This window comes from Polypterus senegalus, chromosome 15, assembly GCF_016835505.1.
Source record: "Polypterus senegalus isolate Bchr_013 chromosome 15, ASM1683550v1, whole genome shotgun sequence".
NCBI classification, from domain to species: Eukaryota; Metazoa; Chordata; class Cladistia; order Polypteriformes; family Polypteridae; genus Polypterus; species Polypterus senegalus.
In genome coordinates this window covers 448,388-463,392 of record NC_053168.1, presented here as the reverse complement: position 1 = coordinate 463,392, position 15,005 = coordinate 448,388, and the positions used below count along the sequence as shown (strand labels likewise).

Sequence of the window (15,005 nt, the reverse complement as noted above, 5' to 3'; positions counted from 1 at the left end):
CCTCGCCCCTCGTCCCTCGCCCCTCCATCCCTCGTCCTCACCCCTCGCCCCTCACCCCTCGCCCCTCGTCCTCATCCCTCGTCCCTCGTCCCTTGCCCCTCGCCCCTCTCTAACGCTCATTGCTGCTCCGTTTGTACAGACTGAGAACTCGGACAGCGAGATGCTTTGTTGCTTCAACAGTTAACATCAAATTATTTAACTGCACTTCTTATTTTTTTTGAAGCCTGAATATGCAAACGTCTGCTTCTGGTACATTCCGCCGAGTCTGAGGAATACGCCTGAGGGTCCTGAGTTCTGGGCGAGACTTCATCAGGTGAGTGCAACTCAAAAGTCTGCGTTTATGTCTTCTAAAGGGGTGTTTTTGGAGTCTGACTTGGCCTGCGGGCACCGCGTAGATACGTCATGCACTTCATACAGTGGGCCGTGCTGTGTGTGTGAAGGGGGCTCAACACCTCAGACTTCATTGTGGACCCCACACTCATTACCTACGGTCACAAACAGCAGACCCCGCGAGTCATAAAGAGGGTTTGGGGCAGCCGCCCGTGTGAGAGGGTATGAGCATCGCACCCCAAACGGCAGAGTATGGCGGCTTTAAAGTCATCAAGGCTTGCACCAGAGGGGCCGGAAGTGACGTCGTCCTCGAGAACGGTCTGCAGGAAAGTGAGAAAAAAGGTTAGGGCACTGCGCCACCCCCTGGGCTGGCGTGGCATTCCACTCATTTAGACCCTCTAGCTGCCACCCTCCCATGTTGCCTGATGGACACGTTAGTGCGGTGAAGTTAACTCGCTCAATATGACATTTGTACCAACGGTGCTCACCCAGCTTTGCCCGGGAAATTCCCAGAGACAGCGGGCATCAGCTGTAGTTGTGTTGGTTGATCAGACGTTGTCTGTAACTCGAGTCGTTTTTAGTTGGCAGCATTTTGTATTTGTAGCTGGAAATCCACAGAGGGACAAAATGATCTTAGAATCTGAGATTTTTATTCTCAAGCTTTCAGTTTCTATCAGGAATCCTCATCATCAGAGGAACATAACTAGACTTACGGGGGGGACGTGATGAGGTGGGGTTTGGGGGGCTTATCTTCGTGTAGTTCATTGGAGCCCCTAACTTGTGCAGGTCCTCGCGGCTGACTTATCAATACGAAATACATTTTACAGCAAACGCTGTTCGTCACAATTGAGTCAAGTCGTCCGTCGGGATCATCCGTCGGGATCACGGTATGCGTCTTGTGCCCAGTGCTTACTGGGATGGGGTCCGGCTACCCCACAGCCCTGCTCCGCATTAAACAAGTTTAGAAAATGAATGAATTGGGTAGATGGTGATGATGATGATGATGATGATGACCACCACGACTCCTAAATTCTTCTCATGAGGTGGACTCTCGATTTTCAGACCCCCATTATGTATTCAAACCTCACATTTTTACTTCTTATCTGTAATTCTTTACATTTACTGACATTAAATTTCATCGTCCACAAATCTGCCCAAGCCTGTCTGCTGTCCAAGTCCTTCTGTGATGATATAACGGATTCCAAATTATCTGACAGTCCACCAATCTTGGTATCATCTGCCAACTTCACCAGCTTGTTACTTATATTCTTATCTAAATCATTAGCTCTGCCCCCTGCTGGTCACCACTCTTAACATCGGCCAGTTCTGATGAGGTTCCTCACACCATCACCCTCTGCCTCCTGTGTCTGAGCCAATTCTACACCCATCTGAACTGCCACTTCTTTTAGTTTGATGCCCACCCTCTCATGTGGCACCTTTCTGAAAGTCCTCATCAATCATCTCATCTTCTTCTCTCTGGTCATCTCCTCCTAGAATTCCAGCCTGTTAGTAAAACACGACCTCCCTCTTCTGAGCCCACACTGACTGTCCTGTCCTTGCCATGTGTTGCCCAATCTTACCCTTAATAATTCCTTCCATTAATTTTCCTGTGATGTTTCACGTTAAGCGTACTGGTCTGTAGTTGCTCTGATCTGCCCTGCCACCCTTTTTATGTAACGTGATGATATTTGCCATTTTCCAGTGCGCAGTGACTTCGTACAAATCTGTGTCAAGGGTTTCTATCTGAACTCGCTGGTCTCCTTAGGAACTCTGTGGTAAATCTGATCTGGTCCTGGTGATTTGTTTGATGTCAGCCTATTTAATCTGAGCAGCTCTTCACCCTCCACTGCTTTTAGATCCCTCGGCACCTCCTTAGTAGTCCTTGCAGTACACTGGCCTCATTATTAAAATCTGAGTTAGGATTAAATTAGAGTTAAACTAATTCAAATTCAAATTAAACTACCTTAACTTTTTCTTTCTTTATTATTAAAACTAAGTGATTTAACTTAAATGGTAAAACTAAAAAAATGTAAGCCAAGAAAGTGAGATACTAGAAGTGCTGCCGCTATTTGACACCTCGTGTCCCCTGAAGCTCCTGTGCTGTGCGTAGAACAAGATGGAGGCTTGAAAGGCCTGTAGAGGAAGTGACGTCATCAAAGGGGCCGGCTCTGGAAGTGATGTCATCGAAGGGGCCGGCTCTGGAAGTGATGTCATCGAAGGGGCCGGCTCCGGAAGTGATGTCATCGAAGGGGCTGGCTCTGGAAGTGATGTCATCGAAGGGGCCGGCTCTGGAAGTGACGTCATCGAAGGGCCCGGCTCTGGAAGTGATGGTGCCAGAACCTTGCAGGATTTCCTGGGAAAGGTCTGACAGTGAGCGCACTACTCCGCCTCCCCCTGGTCGGATGTTTTATTCCACTTACTCAGACCCTTTAGCTGCCTCCTACTCGCACGTGTGTGACAACGACTCACCTCCTCCAGTCTCACACCAGTTCCTCAGACACATTGACTTTTGTCGCAGCAGCGCAGTTGCCAGTTTCTTTTGCGATTTCAATGATTTTTCGTGTAAAAGCAGCTTCATATTTTCTTCTGATCGAACGCTCCGTCGTAGACGAGATGAGCTCTTACGATAAACGTGTGTGAGAGTGTGAGATACACAAAACCCAAATCAGTGCAAAGGTCACTTCAGAATCATGCGGGTATTAAATACCGTGTGGTCAGGTAGGCACAATAGAGAGAGAGAGAGATTGGGAGCACCCGCCGATACGTCGCATTGCTGCACCCACAGAGAACAAAAAGGCCGTGTGCCCCGTGGTGACTCTCTCAGGTGGGCAGGCGTTGGCATATCGTAATCTCTTGGGCCAATTGCGTGAGTTTTCCACATTTGACTTATACGACTGACATTATAAAATACCGGAAATGATCCGATAAAATGAGCCCGACTTCCCCGCGAGTAGATACGGTGCTGAAGGTCCTAATTAAATAAAGTGTATTCCGCATATCCCACCTTGTTTCCTTCATCTTCGTGTCTCACAGAAATACTTTGACGTGCGATTTGTTTGTCTGTTTTCCTGTCATGTTATTCTGTTTTCCGCTAATAACCTCCCAGCATGTTTTACACAGTTTTACTAAATGCAGATAGCAATGACTAGAATGTCACTGAATGTCACTAGAAATGACATTTAATTGGTCATTGAGTTAACATAAAGAAGGGATGAAAACCAAGAGCTTGGTCAGCACATGTAACAGCCGTGTAAGAAGTGGCACATGCCTTTAGCAGGCTGGCAGTAATGGCGCCTGCCAGTTCAGAACATGGCTACCTCATTGAGCTCGAGAAACTCCAACGAGTCAGCGGCGTCTGTCTGTCTGTCTGTCTGTCCTAACCGGGGCACAACTCCAGGAGTCGGCAGTGGACGTTCAGTGTTGGTCTGCGCCACTGCGGATCTGACTGCCGCTGGCCAGTGGGACCCTGTTGGAGATTTACAGATCCCCCCACCCCCCCCACTTCAGCTGTGGCCGGCAGTGACATAGGAAGGCAGGGACACTTCCTCTGTAGCCGATTTGTGTGAAGTGTGGCACGCTGGGTAAGGCTTTGGCCTGACACGGTGTGACCCTGAACAAGTCTGTGCCCCCCAAATGTTTGGTTGATTATCAGCTCAGAATGTTTCAGATGCCAGTGTCGAGTGTCCGTACGTCTGGCTTGTGCCCACCGACCCGGTCTTGAGCCAGAGGCTGTTAAGATGGGTCTCGGCCTTCCATGACGGTTGTGATGGACGGTCGGCAGCTCATCCTGGCTGGGACGCCCCGAGAAGGAAAAGATGGGGGAAGGCAGCAACTTTTAGACACGAGATGGCAGCTCCCCTGGACTCCTGCAGGGCATCCTGGGACTTGGAGTTTGGTTTCACAGCCCTGTTGGGTGCCGTGATGCTGCCAAGGGGAGCTGTTGTAGGACTGGAGGAGTCCCACTTCCCCTAAGCCGCAAGTACTAATGGATCACGTGGGTAGGAGCCTGAAGTACTTCTGGGCTGACTGAAGGATTCGAGTTCTCCATCTGACCCCGAAGAGGAGGAGCACTTTAGTGTCAGGCCTGCTGAAGACCACCCAGCAAGCGAGTCGGAGTCAGGTGGAGGTGGACGACACTTGCTGGGAGGCGTGGAGGAGATAAAGAGAATTGAGATTATTGTGGCTGTGGTGCATTGGAGGCCCTGTGGTTGGACAAGAAGGACTCCTGAAGTACTGTCTGATGGGGAAAAGGTGGGCACCAGTGCCACCTAGCGTCCACTCATTGGCATTGTGTATTGGGTTAAGCAGATTCAGACAGTGAGTGGGTCGGTGGATGGGTGCAGATTTTAGCTGGCAGGATCTACAAAAGGCCGACTCCTCGGGATGCAGATGGCACCTACTTGTAAATATTCATCAGCTGATGGCTGCTTGACCTTCATCATCATTGGCATTCCCTCAGGAGAAAGTTATAGTGGGCGTCTTTTAAAGTAATTGCACAGGGAAATCTTCCACCGGATATTAGTGTGTGTGTGTGTGTGTGTGTGATGATCTCCTCCTACCGCACGACTTACGTGGGACGCACAGTCAATTGTCTCCCGTGGGTTCTTGAATCGTCTTCAGAGCTTCAGAGGACGTCCTGGCAGAAGAACTTGAGCCGCGTCAGCGCCGGTTGGCTCTTTCACGAGTGTTACCCTAATTTAAGGCATTTGGGATTCTGAACTCTTACTGCCGTCCTCTCGGCCCCCCGAGCCCCTCTGGCTGTTCTGACCGTATTCCCTGCCATTCCCAGTTTGTCCCATTCTTGGCCCTTTGTATCTCTCTATATGGCTTACTGGCGGCTGTCTGTCCGGCTGTCTGTCTGCTTTCCAAGAACGCATCTTCATCACAGAGGGAGTCAGCGTCTGTAATCCACAAGTCGATAACGATGTAAATGCTTCTGTTAATGCCAGTGTTTGCCTCACAGACGTGGCACCGCGCCACCCAGCGCACCACCGAGTGCCTGCTCAGGAACAGCAGGAGTGTTGGCTGCGTTCACACAGTCGTGCCGTATAAACTCCGTATGTTTGTCCCCTCGTGGTGGGCTTTAGGGGGGCACTGTGGGTTGAGCCCTAGGAGGGGTGGCACTTTTAAGGGAGGTGCTGGACCTCCACATCTTCCACAACAGCGGCTCTTAGGATTAAGGGACGTCTTATAAGATGAGAAGGAACGGATGTTGCAGGGTGACGGTTACAAGACGCTGACATTAAGGTGACCCGTTTCCTTTGTCCGCCCTTCACAGTCGTTACGTTCTTAAGACGTTACGTTTCTAAAGATTCCAAAATCGCCACAAATGAATGTTTGAAATTGATCGTCGATTCTAATCTGTTCAGTGCCAGCTTACATGCTTACATAGTCAAGTTTACGCCGTCTACGTTTCCTAACGTCTCATTCATTCATTCATTAGGGTTAGGGTTTGATTTCTAGACATGTGCTCAACAGACGCAGGTGGAAACACATTCTCTTGTTAAATATTTAATACGACGTCCTGCGGTGGGCTGGCGCCCTGTGCTGGGTGGCATTGGCTCCAGCAGACCCCCGTGAGCCAGTAGTTAGGATATGGCGGGCTGGAGATTTAATAAGAGCAAGTCCCGTTTTGATTTTTGATTTACTTTATCAACCCCGTTTGGCCTGAACTGTGAGGGTCGGAGCGCAGGGTTAGCTACTCTAAGCCCCCCGCAGTGACTTTCAGGTTAACTCGCTCAGAGGCCCGACTCCGTAAGCAGGGTCCCTTCTGGCCGTGACCAGATTTGAACCGGCAGCTTTCCTGATGTTTCTGGAAGTTTGTCACAGAAAATGAAGTACAGGTCACATCCTGAGACAAAAGCGTGGCCTCAACTAAAGGACTATTCTGAGGGGTAGAACGTGCCCTTTCAGTAAGCAGGCAGAAGTCCTGGCACCACACTGCTGTCTGCTTAGGGCATATGACACTGCTGGGGACTGGGAGAACAATTACAAACTTGGCACACACCTGCAGGGCACCAGGAGAATCAGGGACAGCTGCCACCCACAGTGTGCATAGATAGGATATGTCAGACACTAGGGGGCGCTGTCGCCCCTCTCAGCCCAGCAGACAGACGCACTGCACACTGGGTAAAATCACCAACAAGCCTTTTTGATTCTTTTCTTCCTTCTATTGTGCCCTCAAGCACCACTGCCACATACGCGGGCAGTTCAACAATAATAATATGAAGAAGAAGAAGAAGAATCATCCCAATTCTCTTTCTCCTCCCGACTCCGGCTCCCTCGTCAGGTCTCCAGCAGTCCTTGTAATAGTCCTTGACCCGGAAGTGCTTGTCCTTTTCCTCCCACGTGACTTGCCCGCACTTCCAGGTCAGCTGGAGAATCCCAATTCTTTAATCAGCCCAGAAGTACTTTGGGGCTCTCGTCCTCGAGACTTTGGAGTACTTCTGGGCCGTGGATGAGGCACAACTCCTCAGGTCCTCTCACAGCTCCTCCTGGCGGCACCCGTGGTACCCAACAGGGCTGAGAAACCAAACTCCAAGTCCCAGAATGCCCTGCGGGAATCCGGGGCACCCTTACACTCCAGGGGAGCTGCCATCTAGCGTTTTGGGGGAGGCAGGGTCCTGGAAGGGGGTGTCCCACAAATAATGATGACTGCGTAGTGTGTATTTATATACTGTACATATATCTGCTGTATATATTGTAAGAGAGTGGCCGCTAGATGGCACTGTTGCCCACCCTTTCCCAACAGACAGACGCCGTTGTTTCATTTCCTTTTCCTTCGTGTTCAGCGCCCAAAGCACCTCCACCACAATAAGCTGGCAGTAATCAATAAGACTAGGATTAAACACAATAAGCTCGCTCCACCTCCGCCCAACTCCGGCTCCCTCGTCGGGTCTCCAGCAGTCCTTTATATGGTCCTTGACCCAGAAGTGCTTCTCCTCTGCCGCCCACGTGACTTGCCGGCACTTCCAGGCCAGACGGAGAATCCCGATCCTTTAATCAGCCCAGAAGTGTCTCTCTACGACTGTAGGGACTCCAGCAGGGCTGAGAAGCCGAACTCCAGATGCCATGGTGCCCTGCAGGAGTCTGGGGCACCGCCATGCTGCCAGCTAGCGTCCATGGAGAGGAGAGGCAGTGTCCCAAAGCAGCTGCCTCCCCCATCCTTCCACTTTGGAGGCGTCCCGGCCGGGTCTCCTACAATACACACACACACACACGCGCGTGTACAAGCCCTGGTCACGGTCTGTTTACTTACAGTATATGAAAGACGCAAGTGTGAGGGACGACACCTGAGGACCGGCGGCCCGGCCAGACTTGACTAGAGGACCTTACCTGGCAGGGACACCAATAATATGGAAGGATGGGGGAGAGCAACATATTCAGGGTATTGTCACATGCGCCAGGTGGTGTTGTGGCACAAGGTGTGCCAAAGATTCCCACCTCGAAAGAAGGCTCTGGGAGTCACAGGGGCGGCTTAATTGTAATCAACAAGAAGGCAGACCCGGCCCCCCTGAGTCGAGCCCCCACCAGCCCAAAGCCCCCGTGCATATACATTTATATTTATCTATAGTGTAAGCCTCTCTTATCACCCTGACCTCACCGTCAGCTGCTCATGTGCTGCCCACCCTGACTCGCTGACCGTCATTTTCTCGACTTTCAGGTAGACGCCAGTTTGTCTTTCTGCCCCCTTATCGCGCCCTCCTTGCGCTGCCCCCCATCCGTCTGTCTGCAGTTCCCCGGCCCCTCGGCTTTTTGAAATATTGGTGGCTTTTCCTTAACCTTCTGCCTTTACTAATCAACTACTTGACTTATTTCTTGTCTTTGCTCACATCAATTCCTGCGAATACCTATGTAAGATACGATTCCACCGGGCATCATGGGACTTGTAGTTGCTTGGGTGCTGCCAGGGGGTGCAGAAGGGGGACCTGGAAGTACAGAGCCATGGGTCCTCCATAAAAGAGGCTGCACTGCCTTGTCCAGAGCGGGACGGGCAACACTTACCTCGGTGGAGAGAAAGAAAAGCGATGCCCTGTGGTATTTCAGGTATTTTCTAATAAGCCCCCTTTATTTGAACCCGGGACTGGGTGAGTGTGTTTGGTGCCCCCTAGTGTACCTCTGACAGAACTCCGACTTGTAGTCCCATTTCTTTTGCCTCTCACTTACCCAAGTAAATATAAAATGTTACGTTTAGAAAGTAAAGGGATGTGAAGCTCCAACGTACTCGTCCTGAGGATGCCATCCCAGTAGGGTGGAGAAGCACTTGAAGAAGGTCCGTGTCTGGTCCAGATGGCCGATATTACTGTGTGTCGGTCGTGGAACAGACACTCGAGGTCCCGCACTCTGAGCGCTGGCCACGCAGGCCATGACGTGACAACAGCACCATGAGCTCCAAGCCCAACGTAAGCTTAAAACAACTTTGAAAAGTAAGCAGAGGTCCTTGTGAAAGAACCAGGATGTGGGATCCAAAAGTCTTCATGCACGCTGTGGTGACTAAAATACGCAGAAGGAACTTGACTAGGACCACCGTAACTTATGTCCCTCCGTTGAATTTGATTTTACTCTCGGATGGTCCCTTGTATCCAATATGCGGTTAAACCCGAGGCTGCAGTCTAAGGATTCCTCCTCACCAGCAGATGGCAGCAAACGGCTGAAGATGTGGCCTCCTGTGAGGTGGCGCTGCTCTCCCAGGCCTGCAGTCTCCATTGGTGCCCACAGCCTATCTGGAGATGTCGAGGGCTAGAGCCTAACCTGGCAGCGTCAGGCGCCAGGCAGGAGACTCCAGCCTTGGTGGGTCACCGTGTGTGTTATGGGAAACACTAGAGACGTGTGCATAAGAAAACCTCGCCGAACGTTAACGATGGGACGCCATCCGTCATCACATTGGGACGTTGGCAGGCATGGTGGGTTTGTGGGGGGTTAGGGGGGCCATACAAACTCCTGAGTACCATTTGGAGTTTCGCCCAAGTGGAGTCGCCTGCCTGCCTGCCCCTCACCGAACGTTAATGACGGGACACCACAGAGCAGGCGTGTGTGTGTGTCTGTGTGTGTGTGACTGTCGGGCCTCTCGGAGGCGCTGTGGGGTCTGCGTGTCCTCTGCCCGTCTCAGGTTAGCTGACAGCTCCAAATGAGCCTGGCATCAATTAGTGTGCCCACCTACTGAAGCTGCTGCACGTGCTGATAAACTATGGGATGTGTTTGACTTAAAATCAGCCCTGGCAGCAGTGATGCCCTGTGGGTGTGATTCCCGTTGGCTCGATGCTCCGGACTGCACTTGAAGTGCCCGACTTCAGAACGGAATCGTTAAATCGTCCGAGGTGCCCGAGCAGCAGTTTGCTGTCGTTATTGTTTTTGGTACGATTTGTTCTTAATACGGCGATGGCCAGCGTGCATTTACAGCAGCAGACGCACACAAAGAGCGCTGCTGTCCGGTGACGCAGTAGAGAAGCCATCGAGCGTCTCCTCACCAAGCGAGAGTTTCCATCAACGTGAAGGCAGACACACACACGACTCGTACGCTCGAGTTCGCCCACCCGGTGCAGTGCCAACGTCCTCAGAAGAAATCCAAAAGGTGAATCAGATCACAAATGAATGAGCCGTCTAATGGACTGGCGACCCCGCGCTTACAATACCAGCCTGGTGCAATCAAATGACAGCAGAGGAGGGACGAGACCTTCATGGAGCAGAGAAGGTTTACGGTGGGAGGAGGACCTCCATTTCGGGTCTAGAAAGTCGATAAAGCAAAGGGTCGGGGGGCACGCAGTGGGGTCTTGTGGCTACGACAGACGACTCAGATTTGGTGGGCTCTCTCTGTCGGGGTCTTCACTTGTCCTTCGGCCCCTTTGGTGACAAGGACCACCTGATGTTATAATAATGGCAGAGCTCTTCTTTCTAAGTTTCGTTGGGAAAATAAGTCTTGCCTTTCGTATTTTAATTGAAGTCCGTTAAGGTGCAAATAAATGAAGTTTTAGATGAAGAACTTTGAAATTCCCTTCCCTTCTCATTCATCTGACGCCGCCGATGTCTCCATTGATGATCCCAAAGTGCACTTTGTGTGGTTTGGCGCTCTGCGTCTTGGCATATAAAGGAACCCTCAATGTCACAAGTCAGTGACACGTCTGGGCTACTGATCTGCTCGGTGACGGAGCAGAGGGGCTCATTCATTAGTCTCAGGGGCACTGGGGGGCAACAATGAGAGGAGCCCCAGAACAGGAGTGAATGGGTTAACAGGTGGAGGGAGGCGCTCAGTGTCACTACTGGTAGCATGAGGCCATACCTGGACTCTACAGAGCTGGCACAGGTAGTTCAACTTCTCCGGGACGGCGGGCACATCAATACCACGTGGCATTGCCAGAAGGTCTGTTGTGTCTCCCAGCACAGTCTCAAGGGCATGGAGGAGATTCCAGGTCACAGACGGGCAGTGCCTCTCGTAGAAGGTCCTTAACCCATCAGCAGGTCCCACCGGAGGAGCAGGATGAGCACTGGCAGAGCCTACAAAATGACCTCCAGCAGGCTGGCCGGCCACTGGTGTGTATGTCTCTGAGCAAACAATCATGACGGGGGACCTCTAGTGGGCACTGTGGAGCTCGATTGGCATTTGCCATAGAATACCAGAATTGGCATCCTGTGCCTTTCACAGATGAGAGCAGGGTCACCCTCAGCACATGTGACAGACGTCAAAGGGTCTGGAGAAGCCGTGGAGAACGTCATGCTGCCTGTGACATCGTTCAACGTGAGCACTCTGGTGGGAGATCAGTGATGGTCAGTCTGGGGACGCACAGACCTCTACAGGCTAGACAACGGTGGGCACCACAGGACTGCCATTGGACCCATCATCAGACCCTATGTTGGTTCCTCCTGGTGCACGACAATGCCCGCCTGGCCTCATGTGGGACATTATGTTTGGGTCCATCCGACACCTCAGCCTGTCCAGGAGCTCAGTGATGCCCTGGTCCTGATCTGGGAGGAGATCCCCCAGGACGCCATCCGTCATCGCTTTGGGACGTTGGCAGGCATGGTGGGTTTGTGGGGGGTTAGGGGGGCTATACAAACTACTGAGTACCATTTGGAGTTTTGCCCAAGTGGACTCGCCTGCCTGCCCCCTCATTTGGCCCCTTTTGTTTTCGGGGGTCCCTCTGTCGGTCGATCCTCTTCATTTCCACCTCTCGCTCCTCACACGTCAGCAGTTTTTCCAGGCGTTCCTTTCATTTTTTGAGCAGTTTATTTTTTAAGGGTGACCCCCTTGGCTGCGGGTGAAGCGGATGTGGCCTGCTGGTTTGTGATGCGCTAGAAGGAGAGCGCTGGTGACATCTGCTTATCAGCTGGACAGAAGTGTCAGTTTCATTGTTTCAAGCGCACTTGTCATGTGAAGTGACAACGGAAAGTGGTAAAGTGACAAGAGCAATAGACGCTGTGCTTCTGAGGAGACGCAGATTTATAGCAACACATGGCACCTGATGGTTTCAATTCAGGCCTGCTGTGCGCACGTTGAGAACATGCCTTCTCGATGGTGTCATGTAGTAATCATTTATTTTTTGTGGCCTCGGGATACGCGCCCAGAACTAATTCTAGACAAAAGCAAAACATGTTTCGGTTTGAACGGCACGTTGGCCAATGGAACAAAGTCCCTGGATGTGTGCTTCACTCGTCCTCCGTCAGGCTGCCTTGTAATTACAACCAAAGGAATACGACTTTGAGATTCCTGGAACTAATTTAGCGGCAGGAGCGGGAGGCGGAGCCACGGTGCATGGCGAGCCGGGCGGCCGTCACCGTGTCCTTTGTAAGCTGCGCGCTCAGGCCCGCCGTTTCCCAGGTCTGTCCAGATGGAGGCCCCCCCGTCCCTCTCCTTCTTGGGGCAGATGGACTGAAGACGTCTGTGACCACCCGGCCAGTGCGGCCCGCCTGCCTTCTGCGGCGAACTAACAAACCAAATAGCTGGGCTGTGGACGTCTTCTTAAAATGACTGACTGACAGCAGGTCCTGGGCACTTCAGAGCCGCCCATCTTGGCAGAGGATGCCCGTCTTCTTCTTACCCCCAAATGTTTAGATGGCGAAGAGGAAATGAATCTGCTCTGTCGTGCCAGAGACGTGCGTTTACAGCTCGTCGAGTTTGACTCTTCACGGCTCAGTCCCGAAGAAGATGGCGGTGGCGACTTCAACAGCAGGACGCCAGGCCAATGTGAACCGCAGTGGCAGGGTGTGGCGCAGCATCGCCACAGTGTGCTGCACGTCTTGAGTGTCTGGAGCGTTTGAGCTCAACTCAGTCGTACGAAAAATAGAAAAAGAAACGTCTGTGTGCTCGGCCAACATGGTGGCTCAGTGGCAGTGATTTACGGGATTACTGAAATGGAAAGGAAAAAAACTAAAGCAGGACTGGGGGGCTCTGCCCCCGCTCACTTTGCTCGCCAACCTCCTAAATGGGCACTACCCGCTAGCCTCTTCGTGGCTCTGCCCCCGCTCACTTTGCTCACCAACCTCCTAGACGGGCACTACCCGCTAGCCTCTTTGTGGCTCTGCCCCTGCTCACTTTGCTCACCAACCTCCTAGGTGGGCACTACCCGCTAGCCTCTTTGTGGCTCTGCCCCCGCTCACTTTGCTCACCAACCTCCAAGGTGGGCACTACCCGCTAGCCTCTTGGTGGCTCTGCCCCTGCTCACTTTGCTTGGCAACCTCCTAGACGGGCACTACCCGCTAGCCTCTTTGTGGCTCTGCCCCCACACACTTTGCTTGCCAACCTCCTAGACGGGCACTACCCGCTAGCCTCTTTGTGGCTCTGCCCCCGCTCACTTTGCTCGCCAACCTCCTAGACGGGCACTACCCGCTAGCCTCTTTGTGGCTCTGCCCCCGCTCACTTTGCTCACCAACCTCCTAGACGGGCACTACCCGCTAGCCTCTTGGTGGCTCTGCCCCTGATCACTTTGCTCGGCAACCTCCTAGACGGGCACTACCCGCTAGCCTCTTTGTGGCTCTGCCCCCACACACTTTGCTTGCCAACCTCCTAGACGGGCACTACCCGCTAGCCTCTTTGTGGCTCTGCCGCTCGCTCACTTCATTTGCCAACCCCCAGGCGGGCACTACCCGCTAGCCTCTTTGTGGCTCTGCCGCTCGCTCACTTCACTCACCAACCCCCATACACATTTCACCAATCTGACATGTAACCGATCGTCATTTTTCGTGGTAATTCGTTTGACTTCATCGTTTTCCGGTGCTGCGATTGCCCGTCTGCTCATTTCTTCTGCTGTTAACCCTTCGGGATGAAATTCCTCAATAAGATTTGGACGTCATTCGTCTTCTTTTATTGGGAACGTAAAGTGAGGAAAACGAAAACATTTCTAAGAGCTGAGAGGCAGGAAGTGCGTCCGTCAAAAGCATTCACACCAATGAGAGGCGAGAGGGCTGTGGGCGTGGCTGAATACGGTGGCGAGGAGGGCGGGACCTGAAACGATCTCACAGCCAAAGTCTCGTCTCGTCGCAGGCCTCCCGATGATCAGTTTCTTCTGTCCCCTGTCACCTTTTGTGCTCAGGTGCATTGTGTTGTGCCCCCAGGACAGAGATAGTCGTGTCGAGTGTGTGTTACACGGCCCCCCGTTTCACTACAAGTGGCTGTCAGGTGACCTGGTGAGGAAGCTGATGGAGGAGGAAGAGCAGTGACGGGTGACCCCTGTCTGCCTCTAAAAGCTCCAATGTCCCTGTCAGGTGCTGGAGTGATGGCCGCTTTCCTGTGCCAGCTTCACCACCCCCTGTGCCGTGCCAGGGTGTTGTGCTGCCAACTGTCAAGACACACACAGAGATCCTTTTTCTTGCATTAATTGTTTGTATCTGCGTGATTTCCTGCGTGATGTTCGACGGACACTCTGGGTGGTTTGCTGTGGCCAGTTGGAGTGAAGCAGATAAATGAGTCCGGGTGACGGAGGGACCTTCAGGTGTGGCAATAAGAATAATGAGCTGAAGAGGCGGACTCCGCTGAACAAATCGGACCCTAACATGCCATGAAAAGAGCGGTCAGCCAGCCGCCAGTCAAGTCCGAACGGCTGGGAAACGTCCATCAGCTGACTGAAAAGGGGTCACTTCTGGAGGGTGGCACTGGACCGCGAGGCCGCCAACCGGGGTCCCGAGGTGCTTCGTCATCTGGTGGGCTCCCTGACCTGAATTCAAAGGCCCTTGGCCGTGTAGTGACGGGCGCCGCTGTTGTAAATCTTTTGGTTTGACTTTTGAAATGTCAATTGTTTTACATTCTGCTCGATTATTTTTAGGTCAGGTTTGTGATGTCATGTCCCCGCCTTTTTATTTGCATAAATGCCAGCATATCGGGTCTGATTTTGACACCCATTGCAGGTGACGTGGGCCCGGCGTGTGACGTCATCATCATCATCTGTCCCCTATGTAAGATGGTAGCCCACAGCTGGTAGTCGCAGTTGGCGTCTCTGCGCGGCTCTCGTTAATCTTTTGTTCACCTTCTCCTGTTTTTTTTGATTCCGTTTTCAGGGATATTTTCTCCCAAAGAAATTTCAAACAAATCAAATTCCTCTTTTTATTTCCTGATCCGTCTCGCCCCTTTAATATTCCCAGGGTACAGCTGCCATCTTAAATAGGCTTTGGGCAGTGACGGCCGTGACAGTGGGCACGGTAACAATGACCACCAAATGGAGCCAATCCCAGCCAGCACAGGGCACAAG

At 52.2% G+C, this 15,005-nt stretch overlaps 1 protein-coding gene across 1 annotated transcript in view; it reads left to right on the top strand.

Annotated features, from left to right (window-relative positions):
* The window catches only part of LOC120515838 (acidic amino acid decarboxylase GADL1-like), a 101,179-nt gene that overhangs the window by 83,285 nt on the left and 2,889 nt on the right, over window positions 1–15,005 (top strand). Inside the window, exon 14 of the mRNA XM_039737166.1 lies at window positions 224–313. Coding sequence (XP_039593100.1) covers window positions 224–313 — 90 coding nt within the window. The remainder of the gene's footprint in view (window positions 1–223; window positions 314–15,005) is intronic.